This window comes from Gobius niger (assembly GCF_951799975.1).
Source record: "Gobius niger genome assembly, chromosome: 15".
Taxonomy (NCBI): Eukaryota; Metazoa; Chordata; class Actinopteri; order Gobiiformes; family Gobiidae; genus Gobius; species Gobius niger.
Genome location: NC_136866.1, coordinates 24,533,421 through 24,552,755, shown reverse-complemented (window position 1 = coordinate 24,552,755; position 19,335 = coordinate 24,533,421). Strand labels below are relative to the sequence as shown.

The 19,335-nt window shown below is 40.7% G+C and overlaps 1 protein-coding gene across 1 annotated transcript; it reads left to right on the top strand.

Annotated features, from left to right (window-relative positions):
* Positions 1-5,852: 5,852 nt before the first annotated feature.
* On the top strand, positions 5,853-11,575 carry naa30 (N-alpha-acetyltransferase 30, NatC catalytic subunit). The gene is made up of 4 exons (XM_079571676.1): positions 5,853-6,820; positions 7,715-7,838; positions 8,792-8,847; positions 11,088-11,575. The coding sequence occupies exons 1-4, from the start codon at positions 6,026-6,028 to the stop codon at positions 11,223-11,225; spliced, it is 1,113 nt and encodes a 370-aa protein (XP_079427802.1). The 5' UTR covers positions 5,853-6,025; the 3' UTR covers positions 11,226-11,575.
* Positions 11,576-19,335: the final 7,760 nt, after the last annotated feature.

Sequence of the window (19,335 nt, the reverse complement as noted above, 5' to 3'; positions counted from 1 at the left end):
ATCTTCTTCCCACTCCCTTTAAAGGAACAGACCACCATTTTACCACGCTGAGACATGTTCTTACCTGAGCCTCCCCCAATGTATTCCTGTAGCTCCAAACGGGGGTGAAGTTGGAAGCTACCGAGCTCTTCCACGGGCACAAAGACCAGACAGGTACGTATCAACTCGTCTAAGCTCAGGTAAGAACATATCTCAGTTTGGAAACACGGTATTGATCATCATATTTACATGTGGATTATTGTCCACCTTATATTTCTTTGTGCCATTGCCTAAAATATACGAATAAATGCTATAGCCACAGCTTTGACTGATGGAAGCGAGGCTGCCAATCTGCACCCCCCCCCCCCCCCCCCCCCCCCCCTACGACCACCAACAACCACGCACACACTCGTTCATTCTGGCCTTTTGTGCATGTTTATAGTGGAAAGGGGCTGGTTTCAATACTTTGACCCTTATGGAGTCTTTTTGTTCTTTGTGGTTCAATTACTTTATAAATTGGTATATACAATCATCAGTATCTCCCTGGGCAACAGTGGTTCAAGTACATCCAGGTCACTTTTCATTTATGAGATCACTGCATTTTTCCCGACTGAACTGAACCTCACTGGAATGAAACTCGGTGCGAGCGTGTTTTTTTTAACCGACTGCATGTTTTCACTCCACAATCAAAAAAGGCAATGGAGCTGCGTACCTTCCTCAGTGACATGAAAAACCTATTGTTCTGGAGCCAACATGAACAGGCACCTCGTCTTCTGTGGAGCAAACAAAGGCAAGTTGGCAAACACTGTGCTTTTAGACAAAGGACAGAAGAAGATGAACTAAGAACTGGATTGAAACCCGAAATGTATCATTGTAGAAGTAATGGAAACCTTATTATTGAGCTGAGGCATCAGAAATATATATATTGTGCTTTACTGAGTTGACAAGCCCTAAATAAGAGGAAGGCAAGTCTGCTCATGTGGGACAACTGCACTATGCTCATAATTCATTCACTCACGTCACACTCAATACTAGTAACCACACATGTATACAGTATAAAGCTTGTACTACATAGGAACATCAGAGCCGAGATTCATATCACCAACCTTTGGAATAGTTAGAGGATGGTTTTAGTCTGTATTTTCTTTCTTCTTCTCCTCTCACCATTTTATCTCAGCATAGCCCTGCAATTCTGGTCCAATGTTTGGTCCCGGGTCAGTCCATGTTCAAACCCACCAATCCTGATTTAAACCCGGGTCAGACCTGGTTCAGTCCCGTCTGATCCTCGTTTAGTTATGGTTAAATTCCTACCAGGCAGTACCTTATTAGGGTCTTGGACATGGCGCAAAAAACTGTTGCCTGTTTTATCATAGTACTTTTTTACTTCTTCTCAGAGGAGGGTACTCAATTATATGTACTCAAGTGCATGTACACAAGTAACTTTTTTTCATACAGTACTTTTTACTTCTACTAGAGTAATATTAAAATGAAGCATCTGTACTTTTGCATAAGAAAAAAAAAGAAGAGTTGCTCGTGTCTCGGTGGCACAGCGATTAGTGCTTGAGCCTCTCAGCAAAAAGGTCACAGGTTCGATTTCCACCTGGGCGGAGCCTTTCGTCATTTTGACACATAAAATAGATGTACTTTGTGCTTTTTTAAATTTGTTTTTAAGGGATTTTCTATAAAAATGTTACAATTTCCCCATGATTCCATGTATTGTTTCAATCAAGCAATCAAACTTTTACTCAAGTAACATTTTTTCCAAGTACTTTTTTACTTTTACTTGAGTATATATTTGTGCCACTAATTTTTATTTGAGGTAAATTATTTTAAAGTAACAATACTCTTATTTGAGTAGACATTCTGGCTACTCTACCCACCTCTGCTTCTACTTGAGTAATATCATAATCTTTACTGAAAAAAAAAAGAAAGAAAAGTAGTTACTTATTTCACGGCTAAATATTTACCTGGCAAAAGATGTAGTTTGTGTTTGGAGTACTTAATTCCTCAGAAATATTTCTTCTCATATATTTGTGTGCCATGTGTGTCGCAAACATTAGGATTTTCTCATAATGTCATGTTTTGTTTCTCGTAGTTCATGTCACTACTGAAGCATGAATACGATTTTCATTGAGCATTTACACAATACTCCACTCTTATTTTTTCATCACCGCTTTTTACTTAAGTAAAATGATTTCGAAGTGACGTTACTCTTACTTGAGTGAATATTTTGGCTACTCTGCCCACCTCTGCTCTGGAGCATAGAGTGTGTGTATTTCTGCAGTAAAAAGTCATTGTAGCATTTTCCTGGCCCTGTCAAATGTTCTCCAGTCGTTTTGCGGCGTCTTAATCTGAACCACAGAATCTGGCAGCCACTCAGCAGCACCTGCCTCGCCCGCCTTTGTCCCGGTCCGGCCCCCAAACTTCAGCTCCTAATTAACCCACAGAAAACTCATTAAATGCAGCTCTACGGTCCAGACGGCGGGCAACAGCAACGAGAGGCGCTGACGGGGGGAGCCTTGGAGAGAGCCAACGTTACGGGCAGGAGGAGGCAAAGTGCTCATGTCATTTCACTCTGACGGTTCCACAGTTATTGTGTTGTTGCAATGTGCTCGGTGTGAATGATTGACAGCAGTTGTAGGCTCAGATTAGCAGCCACACTTCCTTCATTCGGTCCCAGGGCAGATGTGACTACAAGCTTACCACTGATTAAGCGAACAGATAATGTAAACTTTCTTGTAAGATCAATGTTTACACTAACAAAAAGTGGGTTGTGGAACCGTTTTCAGTGGGTTTCAACATTTCTTTTAATATTTATGCTCATAATTTGTGCAGAAAACTACCTGATTCTGCTAAAAATGACTGTTATTGTTTTTTATCATAATTTCAGCTTTCTCATATTTAAAGCTTATTCAACAACTTGTGAGGAAAAATGCAGTATTTAACGTTACGTATATAACGTATATAACGTATATAACGTATAACGTTAAATACGTTATATACAAGTTCAAGTCTTATGGATCGTGGCTTGTCACCTCATAATAATAATAATAATAATGCCTTACACTTGTATTGCACTTTACAAGCCTGTTTTACCAAGTTTCTCAAAGCGCCACACTGTCGTCATTATTTGTTCATTCCATGGTGGTAAGCTACTGTTGTAGCCCTAGCTGCCCTGGGGTAGTCTGATTGAAGCGAGGCAACCAGTCTGCGCCATTGGCCCCTCCGACCACCACCAACCACTCACTCACCACATTCACCCAGGCTTCCTGGTTTTTCCAAACGGTCTCCCATCCAAGTACCGTCCAGGTCCTTCCCTGCTTAGCTTACAAGGTCTGACGGGACTGGGCAGAGCAAAGGCGGTTTGACCTCAGGTTGATGGTGGGTCCCGACACCATACCAGTTGATAACCAGTGACGGGAAAATACACAATCCCTCCAACAGTGTGAATGTCTTCACACTGTTGGAGGGACTATACCTAATTTTGAACCTTTTTAGTCGAAATGTGAGGAAATGGGTATTTTTACCGTCACTGCCGTCCTTCATTGAGTCCTTCACTATATAACGACAAAGCTACATATCACATATTGAAGATTTGGGTTGACAAGACGCAACATCAATGAATCATAATATGGTGCAACAAATGACCACTTTTACCATATACTTTTATGGGGGAAAAAGAATGTCAGGCATAGGTCCTAGGAACAACCTATACATGTATAGGGCTACCCATGGAGCATAATCGTTAAATGACATCTTTATGGGGGAAAGAGTTAACTGGTAAATATTACATTCATAAGTACAAAGGGGCAAAAAACAAACACGACTTCATAATTCAGTAACAGCATTTTAAATCAGAGGGTTAGAGTAATGCCTTCCATGTGATGTAGTATTTTTGTTTTAATCTTATGTTTCATCTGTTTTATCTAAATAAATGAAAAATACATCTAAAACATTAAAAGTAAATCTTTTGCAACTATAAAGCACATTTAAGCATCTGAAATAGACAGTAAGACCAGGGGACTGCGGATGGAAAATAGCTGCTGAGCTAAATCTGGTTCAAACCATCTCCTCTTGTAAAGACTAATGGTTCTGTACATTGTCCCTGTTTCAATAAATAATGATAATGACTAATGCTTTATTGTTGTTGAAATAACGAAAAAATTAAATACTACTCAGTGGTGGTTAACTACTTGTGTAGCCAGTGCTGCCCTGGACGGGATAGAGACACCACAGTCAGTGTTGACTGTGGTGTGGCTATCAATGTGCCCCATCGGACTCTTTGACCACCACCAGCCACGAGCCATGACATAAGTACAAGTACAATTTATATTAGTTTATTATGTTTCATGTCATTATTCGTATTACTTACCTTTGTTGACATATTTCTGTATATTTTCTTTCATTTCTATGTCAGTCATAAGCTGCACTTGAATTTAACAGCATAATGTAAGTGGAAATTGATGATTGCACCTTCAAACACAGACTTATGTAAATGCTTTGGTTTGTTTTGTTATCCCCTCCATGTCCCAACATTGTAAAAATAATTTGTTCGTCATGAAATTAAGGCTTAAAAGAGAGTAGTTCCTATTTTTTTTTACAATCAGCACATATACTTTGAAGCAACAATACCTTTACTTCTGTACAATTTGGGGCAACTCTCTCCACCTCTGCGGGCCTCCTTTAGTATATGCTGTTGTTTTGTTGTGCTTTTTGGGGGCATATAGCTCTGCCTCTCTTAGAAGTGTCTTGGTGCCAATAGCTGTAATCACAGGCGCACCAGTCACATGACGCAACGGATGCCCTGGAGAAATTTGGAAAAAGGAGAGAGAGAGAGAGAGCGAGAGAGAGAGAGGGAGAGGTAAGGACAGGAGGCTGAGAAAGAAGACACAGGGCTGCGAATATGGGTTAGTGGCAGCCAAGTCTTTTTTGGCAAGGCGCTGCTCCGTGGCTCGCACAGTGACAGAGAAAGTAATTAAGAGAAGCCTGTTCAAGTAGATAGGGTCTTGAAGGAGATTTTGGAGAGGGGAGACTGATTGTGCGCGTCTGATTTCAGTCCTCCAGAGTTCGAACCCTGCAGGCTCAGCTTTGAAGAACCATCATAGTGAACCTGTTTTTAAGTTACTACAAACAATAGGTGGAGTTCATGTGAAACCGCAACATTGTGAAGAGCCCTCCATCGTTTGATATTGTGCTAGCGAGTGGTCAGGTTTGTTGGAAATATATTGTATCCACATGAAATATAAACTGGCACAAGGCTCAACATCTCCTCTCTTTCTATTCAATCAATCTGTTGTGAATAATCTGTTGTAATGAATGACTAAACCAGAAGTGGATTTAGAAAAGATGTTTATGTTATGCTATGATATGAAAAATGAATATGCATCATGTCTGTCTTTAGTCTTGATTGTTGCCATAATGCTGAATCCAGCCCATAAGCCTATTGGAACTGTCTTTTCCCATTAAAGTGCATGCACATGCACAATGGGGAGAATAAAAGGCTACCTTGCCCATAAAAGTATCTCTATCAACGGGCGACATCTCGTGGTACAAAGGTGACATGGGGATTATAACAGAATTAAATTGTAGATTGGCGTCATCTAGTGGTAGAGGTTTGAATAGCCGCATGTGCAGCAGGACACAATGTGACATTTACACTTTTCTTGTAAAATATGCTCCATTGTTGAATAATTATTGAGTAATTATTCACGAACATGCTCTTTGGTTTCCTTACGACATTCACACTCGTTTATTTTGACATTATAATAAACAAATGACAGCTGACAGCTTCACATTTTACGCACTGTCGTAAAAAGCACCTGCTTGCTGTTGCAATGGTGATTGTTGCGACACCGCTTAACGGCAGCGGGGAAATCGAGGAGAAAGCAGCGACTAACGCCAGCGGACACGTTATTGGCCCCTCAAATCCAGGATTTTTGTAATACTCGGTAAAATTACCTCGATTTTGTTCGTATAACCTTTGGCATTGTGGATGACACTACGTTTGTCGTGTTTTGAGAGAGAATCTCGCCCTTAATGCGGGGGGATGGCCACTGTGCCGCCTGGGCCTAGTAGCGCTGTGCCTTCATCCCCGGCTCCAGCTGCTTCTTTCCCCGGGGCTGGCGGCTCTGAGCGGGGCACGACAGACGGAGACCCGGCCTGTCATCTCACGGACTGTGCCACCACAGGAAACCGGCCGCTCTCGGTCACAGAAGTGAATAAGTCGGCGAAGCAAAAGCAGAAAAATATGCTAGCACGAGCTAGCCCCGCACTGCACCTTCCAATGCAAAGCCGAGAGCAGCAGCTGAACGGCTTGTCCAGTCCCACAGAGGACAGCGACAGCCAACTCCCCGAAAACCTGCCTGACAATCTCCGAACCACCACGGACAACTGTGACAGCGGCAGCGCAGAGGACTTCTCTGTCTGTAGAAACAGCACTGAGCGGTGTCTACACGAAGGCCACAGCGCTTTATCCAAAAACGGCAGCCAATCTCCGCTGGTTAACAATAGCATGAACGGGATACCGGCTTTTACGCGGACAGAGGAGCCCCCGAGTCAGCTCCAGGACCAGTCCGAGTCCCCCGACCCTCTCCAGAGCGAGCTCTCGGACCAGACCGACCCATCCGCCGCAGAGGAGCCTCCCGCTGCAGAGCTGTCCCGCCTGCACCTGTCCTCCCCGGGACCCACCGAACCAGAGAACCACGGCATCCGCTACGTGCGCTACGAGTCCGAGCTGCAGATGCCGTGGATCATGCGCCTCATCACCAAGGACTTATCTGAACCTTATTCCATTTACACGTACAGGTACTTCATCCACAACTGGCCGCAGCTCTGCTTTCTGGTGAGTATGACAAGTCTCCTGAGCTCGAAACGCATCCCATTGAAATCTGTCAGAGTGTGTCTCTTTCTGCACTTTCTGGAGGCAGGGCGTGACTGTAAAGATTCCACCAAATGTAAATGCCTGAAGGGCAGAGTTAGCACCACTGTTGCATCAGAATAATGCAAGGATCTGTGTTGTTACGGCTGCACTTGAGTATGAGTCATGCTGATGTTAGTCTACTACAAACGTGTGTGTAATATGTTTTCAATTGGCTGCAGTTTCCTTGCCTTGTTTTAAAAGGTAGTACCCATTCCACTTCCTGTTTGTCTGGAACACGTGACAATTGAGGAAGTGTCATGACATTGAGGTCAGAGTTCATGACAGCACAGAACTGGTATGAGGAGAGTTCTTTGGGATGTCTCTCAAAGTCAACTGTATGTAGTCACTGGTGTTTGTACTGCGCCTTTTTCTGTACATTCAACTTTTGATTGAATAAGCACTACATACCTTTGTGCAGTTAAGCAAGGCCACTGTAAATGCAAAGCAGAGGATGATATGGCTAAAGATACTGGATCTCTTAAAGCTACACTCACAAGTTTATTTTGTTCATTTGTACTATTCATCATGTCCAGTTTATGTCAATGCCATGTCAATAGATGGACTGGGTTGATAGAGTTTGAGCTGTTTCAGTTTTTCATAACATGCTATTTAACTTGTGTGAAACTACTATTAATGGTTGACTTCAATGTCATCCCATCAACTAAGTCATAACTCAAAAAACAAACATGAAAAGTTGTTGTATACACTTTAACAATACAGCCTTTGTGATTTGCTAAATGTGACCATTAAAATGTCAGCACTGCTGCAATGTCATTCCTCATGGTGTTTTCGTGTGTCTGTGTGTGTGTGTGTTAGGCCATGGTGGAGCAGGAGTGTGTCGGAGCCATTGTTTGTAAGCTGGACATGCATAAGAAGATGTTTCGCCGCGGCTACATCGCGATGCTGGCGGTGGACTCCAAACACAGAAGGAAAAGCATTGGTGAGTTTGGAGCTGATGTGGTCACCGTCTGAAGGGGCTGCATGCACGAGACAAAACATTATGAAGAGGGAGGTCAATATTCTGAGGCAGGAGCGTTCAGACTACTGTGGTAGAACTTGCCTTTTACTGTTCTTGAAGATCTCTAAAACCGCTGGGTCTTTTTACTAGAAACAAAAAGTGGCGTAAAATGAGTGGTTAGGTAGTTTTTCACAGACAGAGGCACTAGTTTGTTTGGTGAGAACAGCACCATCAGACGTAGGAGGAGACCGTAGGACCTCGGTGGAGCTATTTTTTTGCAGATTGTATCTGTAGAATATTCATTTCAACATCACCACCCAAGCAGCACTGGCCGCATGCTCCATTCTCAAACTATCACTCTCCTTTTGTCTAGTATAACTTTCAAGCAAACAGCTATTCTTGTATGTTTTCTGAGACAATACTCCACTTATCCACTGATAAGATTGGATTGTTGCAGCGTTCCGTTTAGACGTAAAGTGCATTGATTAAGACGTGGGTGAAACGCGAGACTGCATTATGTGTAGTGCTGTGTAAAAGTCACCAGTGCACGCTTCAGCTGATAGCGCCACATGCTTTTGTAGAACATTATTACGCTTCACTCATGCGCAGATGGTTTTACACTAGTCTCGATCTCTGCGGTGTGGAACCTGTTATAGACAGAGGAAACAAGAAGAAAAAGGAGGAGACATTGTGTCCCTAACGGACAGACGCAGGGTGTTCTTTTCATTCAAAGCCTCCCTAAGAATTTCTATCTGGCAAAAGTAATTGTTCCTCTAGTTTAGGCCCTGCTCTCCATCTGAGATTTAGACATGAGATTAAATGTAAGAAAGGAAACCCAACCTATGGGTTTTAACATTTGTAAATATCAGTGATTTGGAATTCTGTTTTTTATTAACTAGAAGTTGTATCTTGCTTATGACAAATTCTCTTTTCAGGTACTAATTTGGTAAAAAAGGCAATCTATGCTATGGTGGAGGGTGACTGTGACGAGGTAAGTCCTTGTGTTTTTACTGATTTTTAAAGAAACAAACACTGCCCTTCACTTGGTTTGCTCTCAGCCTTGGACTCAATGGCCCACTGAAGCGATGTGATATATCATGTGATAAACAGGCCTCTATGATAGTGTTGACATTTGAACAAATATCAAAGAGAGATTTTTCTATCAAGTCTTACAATTGTGATTAGATGTGTTAAAATCAAAGATTTACTTGACAGTGCTCTTTAAAAACATGTCTAGATGCATTGAAATATGAACTGCCAAACCACTGCTAGAATCACAGGTCCCTTAACTAGAGTTAGCAGGTTTTATACAAGAAAAGAGAAAACATCCAATTAAGATGTTTATTTTGTAGAGACGTCACAGAATCTAAATAAATTCTATATAATAAAATATATGAGTTCAATGGTAATCTCTGAAACCTGTATAAAACTGTTCTTTTTCCAAGTTTCTGCGTGTTATTTTTTGTGTGGTGTTGCTAAAACATTTACTGTGCATCAGCAACCCGTAGTAGCTATTTCTGTCATATTGCACCACTGCCTCTGCAAACAAAATATCCCTGCATTTTTATGCAACTTTTTAATGTTCATAACCTGCTAAATCTTTAGTTCTGAGACCTCTCAAATCAAGTTGTGAAATGCCTTCATTTCTTATAGTTAAGTAGGCGATGTTTCAGTATTAGCTTACATTTGTAGCTGATACACAAGAACCTTTGAATCCATGGGTGAACTAAACAACTGAACCACCGTTGCCCTGGTCTTCTCTCAAATGTTGTGTGCAGACCTATGCCCTTCACAACTCAGCCCGAGTCGCCTTAAGCTGCAGATTTAGGAGATAAACAGTACTTTTACCTTTGGCCGGACACTATGGCCCTTATATTTTAGTAATATATAAAAGACAATATTGTAATACCGGTAGATTTTTGCAAAAAAAATTCCTCCCAACAACTTGATAGATGCAGGCAGCAGCATCATCTAAATACTTATTGACAGCGGCCTCACGTGGTTGGTCCATGTGGACACTTTGTGCTCGCAGATACAGCAGCGCTTGCATTTCTTAAGGAGATGGCGCCTATATGAGGTCAGCAGTAAAATCATGCTTGTGCTCTGTGAGGCCATTTTAGAGAGCGTGGTACGTTACAGCATTCAGGTTTGTCTTGGAAATTTGTCTGTGCAGTTAAAATCAAGACAAGCTGAAGACAGTCTGTGTGACCAAAGAAAACCATCCGGTCTTCGCTGTAACATCCCTCTATGATTAGTCTCTGGCCTGAGAGGCTCGGAGAATTGTAATCGATCCGACCCATGTGCTAAACGCAGAGTTTGTTTGGCCGGAGGTTCAGGTTGCCAAAGTGAGAATATAACCGATTTTAAAAATAAATGATCCAATTCTCCACACCATTTGTGAATAAGAATGTTTAAGAGCATTTCTGCATGTTCTTATTGTTTTAATTTCTCTTTCTTACTTTGTCTCTGTTTTTATTCTTATTATTTTGTGTGGATGTAGGGCCGGATGATATGGCAAAAGATTTAAAATGTATTTTCTCTTTTTTTTTTTTTTTTTTCAAGAAAATAAATGCATTCAGCACTTCATTCATTAACTGAAAGACAATTTCATCTTTTATATACAGTAAACCTCAGCTCAAACAAAAACAGACTTTCCTCCAGAATTACTTAAACGAACAGGCCACCGTTTTTCCACACTGAGATATGTTCTTACCTGAGCTTAGACGAGTTGATACGTACCTGTCTGGTCTTTGTGCGTGCCCGTGGAAGGGCGTGGTCGCTTCTAAAGACACCCTGTTTGGAGCTATTGGAATATGCTGGGAGAGGTATAAGGCTTACACAGACCAGACAGGTACACATTAGCTCTGGTAAGAACATATCTCAGTATGGAAAAGCGGTGGCCTGTTCCTTTTAACACAAAAAATCTCCCATTGCCTCATCCAAACTCCCAAACTAGGTTCTGTTTCTAGTGTGATGATTATAAAGTTGTATGATGATTATTGAGATTGACCAAAGAAGAGATTGCGGTTAATTGCCCAGCCCGAGGGAAACTGTATCTATCTCGTACATTGAGGGACAATTAAGTAATACCTTACTTGAACCAGAAGATTTGTTTTAATGTAAGTTGTAAGTAAGCGATAAAATATTGTGTTGTCTGCTTTGCCAAAACTGAGCAGGACTCTCTTGCTGCATCTCATCCACCGCAGTGAACTGTCGTTTGTCTTGTTGCAGGTTGTATTGGAGACGGAAATAACCAACAAATCTGCGCTGAAGCTGTACGAGAACTTGGGCTTTGTCAGAGATAAACGGCTCTTCAGATATTACCTGAACGGAGTGGACGCGCTACGGCTCAAACTGTGGCTACGCTAAACGGACGCTAAAGGCTAATGTCCACTCAACACACGTTCAGCTACCATCGACGCCTGTGTACAAAAGTACGCACATAGGTTTGCATAGACGCGCCCCGTTAAACCCTCGTGCGGACTCCGAAAGCAGTGTTTCTTCATGAGACTGAATCTTTCCACTAAAAAGGAAGGGGGAAAGTTGGCCTGTGTGTGTGTGCGTGTGTGTGTGTGAGAGTGTTTGCGCGCGCTGGGACTTTTACCAAACCGAGCACTTGACCGCCTTTTTTTTCACCTGGAAATGCGAGGCACGGGACACACGGGCGCCAAACACCAAAATCATGCATCAAAAACGCAGGACAAAAGGAAAACGGATTTAAAGAACACCACCCACTAAGAGGAAAAGGGCGAGTCCCGAATCCGCCGGAAGAAAAAAAACTTTTGTGGAGTTTATTTTTGTGTTGTTGTTTTTTTTTAACCTTGTGAAAGTTAGATTTGAAAAGTGTTGGGATGACTGCACGTTTATGCCTGGTGTGTTTATTGTGTGTACATGCGCTGCAAAAAAATACTATCTACAGGAGTTGAAATGACTTGAGTTTTTCAGCTAATATGGATTCACTTGGCTCTAGATTATTTTAACTTCTTTCCATGAATGTCTGGCTCGTTTCAAGCTTATTTATCGGATTTGACAGGGACGTGAGGAACTTGCACAAACTTGGTCGACAAATATATTTAGTTGTGATGTTTGTTTTTTCCAGATAAATCAATTTCCATATTCTGGATGTTTTCATTGACTTGCCAAAAAAAAAATACTACAAAACAGATTCATCAAAAGACGACGCCTAAAACTGTATCACGATTTGCTTAAAGCGATAGTCTGTAAGTTGAATAGTTTAACAACTGTCATAGATTGCATATAATTCACCACCTGAGCCTGAAATTTAAAGTAATATTAAATATTTCTTTCAAAAGTCCCTCCCATTTGCTGATTTCAGCCACTAATAAGAATCCCCGGGCTGTCACTTTGACCAATGAGACGAGCTTTCTTGTGAACCAGCCTGTCAGGTCCAATCAGGAGAGAAGGGGGCGGAGCTTGACTGGTTACTTACAAATTTCACTCTCACTTCTGTTATTTTGACAAATCCCCTTTTTAGAGCTTTTTACCATGTTATGATGTTGTTTTCTCATTAAAACATACATGGAGCTGTGTTTGGAGCCGCTCGCGCATCTTTGAGTAATCTATGGATGTTCCTCACATTCTGCTCTCGAAAAGCTCCTTGCTAAGCTTAACTACACGGGCCGAGCAATGCATTTAAATAATAATAATAATTGAAACAGTTGCACAGTGAAGAGGAGGGAGGGAGGGGCATTTTCTATCCACAAAGTGTGAGACAGGGATGTAAGAGTGATAATGTGTTACCAAAATACCCGCATAAAGCAGAAACCACATTTCGGATTACATGTCACAAGCAAGCTACCAATAACACCAATTTCACAGTGGGTTTTCAAAATAAATCATTTGGGAGCAAGGGCGTGGGAACCCAGGGTGCTGTGGGTGCTGCAGCCCCTGACGGATAGTTTGGGAACTGCAGGCAATATCAATAAATACGTTTTTGGGGTGAATTTTGTCCCTCAGCACCACTAAACTAAAATATTCTCCCACGGCTCTGTTCGGGAGAGGACTTTATACTTTTAAACCTAATTTTTGCATTTCAAAGCAAAGTTGCAACATTGCCATGAAGACGAGCAGTTACAAGTCAGGCCTGAGGAGAGGCGTGCCCGCTCACTGTAAAATACCTGTTATATTTCATTTACAGAATTTATACAAATTCTAAACACAATTTTAAACTGATGAAACCAGTGAAAATACCATAAAATAAGCCAACAAACCTAGACCTAAAGACGTAATCTAGCTACACTCGTCAAAGCTGCTTTACAATCAAGTTAAATATTCCGAGTTCATCCTTCCAACTCCATTAGATAATCCGTTTTTTGCAGCGCAGTTGGGTTCACTGTGGGCAAAGGCTGTTGTCTGTGTGATCGTCTAACCCCATTGTGACATTTTTGTTTTTTTTTAGTTTGTCATCTCGTCTCCTGCCTCTCGAGATCGGGGACTGTGCGACATATGCATGCGTTTATTTTAACACAAGGGTTTGGAGTGTGTGCTACGTTGAAGGTGTTACTCTCTACCTATCGCCCCCCCTTTTGTCACTTCTAAAGTGGACCTATCATGCAAAATTGAGCTTTCGACCCACATGTTTGCACCTCATAAATATTTAATTTGCGCTTTTTTGAGGAATCGAGTTTGCTAAGATCTTATTCTTAGAAACACCCTTTTTCAAATCCAATTGCCTTCACTACAACATTCCAAGGCCTCACATTTTGAAGTTTCATATGCTGAGGCAGGAAATTTTCCATTTTATGCTACAAACGGCAGTAAACCTTTGTTGTAAAAGGGCTTATAAACATGTATAGTTAACTACAATTAGCTTTGGTAAATATGTTTTGAAAGAAAAATCGGGAAAAATGCAAGTAAATGCACAAACAATAGCTATATAGCCCCACACTATTGTAGAACAATTGTATTTCTGTCATTTGAATAATAAATCAATATAGTAATTGTGGCCGGCCAAGACGTTCCCATCTGTTGGCAATAGCCCTGCTGCTAATTTCTCTAATCAAAAGGCGTCACTCCCAGTTGACACCAGGAGAGGGAGCCAAACTAATTTGCATAATTCCAAAAAAAACAGTTTTTTGACTTGAAATTAGAAAAACAACTAAAGTTACAAATCAAAAGCTTCAACAGCGCATGATATGTCCTCTTTAGCATTTTCACGAAATTTAAAATGTTATAGTTTCCCCTTTGTTTTATTTTCAAATACGACGCCCCTTTTACCCCATAATGCACTGCCAGCCGCTGCTAAAAAGGAGAACGACCTCTGCCAAAACGGTGCGGTCACACATATGCCAAATTAATTACCACAGCGTTAGCAAAGCCAGAGACAGACCTGTTTGCTGTGCAGTCAGCCTCTCCAACAAGGATAACTTACATCGATTCCTTTTTTTTTTTTTTTTTTTCATTCTCAATTTTGCTTTCACTTTATTTTGACTTCGAACCTTTTTGCAACTGAGCACTTCAATATTCGCACATCAGACGCACCTGCCCATATACACTAAATATAGCAAGTTTCTACTCTCCCTCCCGCACTGCGAAAAAGGAATATCCACAAGATAAAAGAACCCAATATTAACAGAACAAATTCAGAGCTTTAAACTACAGGGCTAACATTAGAATCTGGACAACTTCTCATGAGTAAAATTGCAATAGTAATTAATATTGCGGCCCTAGTCTGGACTGATTTCAAGCGTAAAGCTGTCCCAGAGGAGTAAGAGAATGTATCTTAATCAAAATGCGCTTTTCTTACACCAATGACGGATAATATTGAAGCCAGTGAATTTACCCAATCCTTATACATTACAAACGCCATTGTAGAAAAGCTTTTCAGATCGGAATTATCTTTACTGGGTTGGATTCGACACCGTTCGCCTCTCATCTTTGAATCAACTATAATGTCTAAACATGTATAACAAAACACAAAAAACAACAAAATGGCAGAAGTTGGAAGGGCTTGGCGGGGCCGCATTGGAACCCCAGCCAAAATGAAGGCCTTAAAAGTCATTAAAGAGCACACAATCGGATTTCAAACTGGCATTAAAGGCAACAATGACATTACTGTTTTTACTGCATGTGTTCAGGGCCGGATTTAAGTATAATGGGCCCCGGACTAAAGTTTTTTCAGGGCCCCCCATATACTGTATGTATGTCGGATTTCTCTCTCTCTACAATGAAAAGATTAATGATTTTTTTTTTTTTTTAAACAGGCACAATTAACTTCTTAAACATAGTACTAGTAAAAAAAAAAACGGTTGAACATAATGACCTCAATTTGAGCCTCCCACAGAGATTTCTTTTTATTTTAATGGTGCAATTTCGTGCATGTCGTGTATTTTAACAGACCAATAGGTACATATTTTTTCCCTGTGTCAACTCAATGAAAATGGCTCAGACCTTGTTTAGACCTAGTTTAGTCCTGGTTTACTCCTGGTTTAGTCTCAGGTACAAAGTCATCAGATTAAGCCTTACATGTGAGGGAGTCTGCAAAGAGAGAGGGAACGCTCTCCTTTCCTCCTTATGCCCAGGGGCCCTTCAACCTACTGGGCCCCTGGGCTTAGCCCCTGTAAGCCCCCGCATAAATCCGGCCTTGCATACGTCTGTCTAAATCACAAAAACTCTGGTATTACATTTTATTCGCTGCTGCTTGTAGAAACCATGATAAGGTGGATCTAATAAGTCTAATTCCTCTCTACTGAACGGGTAAAGCCTCAATTTGTTATTACAAGAGCCGATGCCCTGAAGAAGCTTCTTGGATGAGAGACGAAATGTCATCAAATCTAAAGCGAGCACAGATTAGTACATTTTGAAAACCTCTCAAACCACATTAAAAGATTAATATTCATAAGTCATTTTAACTTGATGTCGATATTCCTTTTTTTATGCAACGCTCATAATGAACAAAAGTCAGATGCTCTTCTGTGGGATCGCTGCCGTGTGTGTGCTGCATATGAATGTGTGTTTTATTTTTAAAAAAGTTTAGACTGTATTGCTTTTATTCCTTCTGATTTTGGATTCAGAACGCAAATCACATTTATGGTGCTGCGATGGTGGAATACAGTGCCCTCCGCTAATATCGTCCCCTTGATCAAACCCACGGTGAAGTGAGTGACTCTGGTCTTTCACACACGTCCCTCCTCCAGGCTGACTCAAAACGCGCCCGGTTCACTCCAAATTCTCATCATTGACCCGGTGTTGGAAAATTGAACCCCTGTTATTTAATTCTTTGCTAATGTAAATTCATAGTGGTGCCAATAAACTGTGCCACGTGACTTATTGCAAATCTCTGCCGCTCAAGCAGTTGTTTTTTTTGTTTCATTTTCAGCGCCTTCATAGGTTACAGTGATGATAAAGTGAAAATAAAGTGAGGTGGTGGGGGTCAGAATTTGTCATTTCATATTAGGTTAGTAGCCTTTATTACTGGGACTTAATCCACATCAAACAAAAACTGCCACAGAGTTTAAATTCTTCTCTGTTGGAATATACAACATGTGTTAAAGGGAGACGCTGCAGGCAAAACCCTTTTTTTTTTTAAGCTTTAGCATCTTAACCCCCGTCTTAACTGAATGCATTTACTTTACCCAAATCTAAAAGCTTCTTGACTTGAGCTTACAGCCTATAGGCCGGTGTATAATGCCTCATTTGAAAGCTAAGACCTACAAAACTCATCTACACAGATCTTTATCCTCGCTTGTCTGTTGCCACGCTCTCGTGACTCTTTCTCGTCACATTTTTGCCACATTTCCGTCGCTTTGTGTCACTAATTTGTTTCTCTTTTGTGGCGTTTTTGTTGCATTTTTGGGGTCACCATTTTGTTGCGTTTTCATCACTCTTCTGTTACGTTTTTGTTGCTTTTTTGTCGCTCATGTTGCATTTTCATCCTCATTTTTCTTGCTGTTTTCGCCGCTTTTTTCAAGAAGCTTTTAGGTTTGGGTAAAGCCAAACTGGAGAAAAAATGTGCTCAGTTCGGGTGGGGGTTAAGAGGTTAAATAATAAATAGTCTAATCTTCACAATAAGATGCTCCATTAACATTTACTGTCCGGGGCCATGTTCTCCCAAGGCCGACATCTCCACTTAAAAGTAACACCTACAGACACCACCAGATCTCGATTCCTAGGCTATTTTTAAATTGCCAAAAAAAAAAAAAAAAAGCAACATTTTTAACTTTACAGACTTGTTTCAGTTGTTTTTTTTCTAAGACTGTGATCAAAATAAACCCATAAATGCAAACCTGGCTCTATCTGTTATTCAGAGGCACAACTATAGACTGATAATGTGAAAGTACTTATTCTTATTTTCAGCCAAGAAATCAGATTGATGCCTCTAGTTTTTCTCTTTTCACCTGCAGTGTCTCGCCTTGAATTGTTTGAAAGCGTAAATCCATGATTGCTGTAAATTGAAAGGAATTCAAGCTGTAAGATATGTTTTTGGGCACTTTCAAAAATAGAGATTCATACATATATTGGCCTCTGCCCTCCATCTGAGATCCTCCATCTACAGGCTGGAACATTACGGAAAGGTGCATTTAAGTCTTGGTGGAACATTCTGTCCCTAAAATTGTTACAGGCAGGGAATATGAGCAGGTGTTGGGATGTTAAGAGACATTTGGAAAAGTTGTCATGGCAGTTGATTGGAGCAGATAATCTCCAAGGTGGGAATCTATCAAAGAACATGGTTAGGATTTGCTTTGGTCTTTGGAGTAAAAGTTGAATGAGGAAAGAAGAGCAGTGTTGCAGAGGGAAATCAGAGCGATAACTTGAAATGTATTGCTGGTTTGGATAGAAGGATTGAAACGTATGGGACTTGTATGTTGAACCTTGAGGCAAATACTTTTTTTTTTTTCCTCTTCAGTTTATTCACAATTGATGGCTCAATGGCGTTTGAAGCATTATAAACATAAACACAAATAAATCACCTTTCAGCAATGTTCTGTTTTGTTGCCTGGCTGAGAATGACAGACAATTGCAATACTGCTACCTTTGATCAAATGCGACAATGTGGGTAACTTTATATTCTACTTTTGGAGACTTTTTGACCATGTTGCGTAGGACTCCCGCAGATTTGAGGTCTTTTAGCTTCATGTTAGGACTCTTCTCCATCCTCCTGACATCGCAAACATGTCTTTGTCACCTTAAACTTCATAGACTCCTCAGAGAATATCTGTCCATATTCTCTAAAGTTGCCATATTTGTGGAGGGCACTGTATCTACTAAACAACAAACCACTGCCTTGAGCTCTTAAGATTAAAAATGAAATTGCAGCGGTTTGACTGTGTTTGTTGTAAGGTCAGAAACAGGAAACAGGAAATGTTTACAAAATGCCCATGTTTGGACCATATTCCTGTGCACCTCCTTCCAATGAAACCCATTAAGAGTTCTTTTGAATATGTCGATAAAACCATGGTATTATTTGTTTCTTAGACATTTCTTGTAACTTACACTCCCTCAGAAAGAGGACAGATAATTTGGCAGTTTTTATTTTACCCACACTCTGCAAAAAAGGACCGTCTAGATTAGTTCTAATTATTGCTTTGCTATGTTTGTTTAACCCCCACCTGAACCAAGTGCATTTTCTCCAGTTTGGCTTTTCCCCAAAACCTAAAAGCTTAAAACGGAAAAAAAAAGTCAAAATGGCGACGAAAATGTGGATGAAAACGCAGCAAAAAAGTGACGAAAAACCAAGCGAAAACGAAAATATGACCAAACAGTAGGGCTGTAGTCGACAACTAGTTTAGTAATCGCTAAATCGTTTTCTAGTAAACACAGACTCAAATAGAGCAAAAATGACCTAAAAATTGTGTATCATTTATGGAAAGCTAATTTGTTTTTAAAGTTAGGGTCTGTAGTGTTTTGTACACTGACATTTCATAAATCTCTGTCTGTGTCTCGTCCGATCAGAAGCAGAATTCGCTTCAAGAGCCTCCCAACAAACATTTACTTTAAGTTTACTCCATCAACATGTCCTCAAGCGGCGCCACTTTAGCGTCATGTGATAGAAAAAATTGAAAAAAAAAAAAGTTCAAACACCACTGACAGCCAAGCGATTAATTGTGAAAATAGTCGGTAGATTCATAATCGATTACCAGATAAGCGTTAGTTGCAGCCCAACAAAAAAACAATGAAAAAGCAACAAAAAAAAACACATGATGATAACGCAATAAAATAACGTATGAAAAAGTATTAAAAACTGACCAAAATGCTTCAAAAATGTGACGACAATGTGACAAAAAAGTTACAATTACTTTTGTAGGTTTAGCTTTCAAATGAGGCATTACACTGTTGCTCTCCAGTTGAGAAGCTTTTAGATTTGGATAAAGCCGAACTGGATGAAATGCACTCGGTTCAGACGGAAGGTAATGGTTTACAATTCTTGTCTCTGTTTACGGAGATGTTCGACAAAGCCAAATGTTTAGCTCTTCACTGTATTTGTCATTAACCCCGCCCCACTGTGGAGCGTGAATATCCA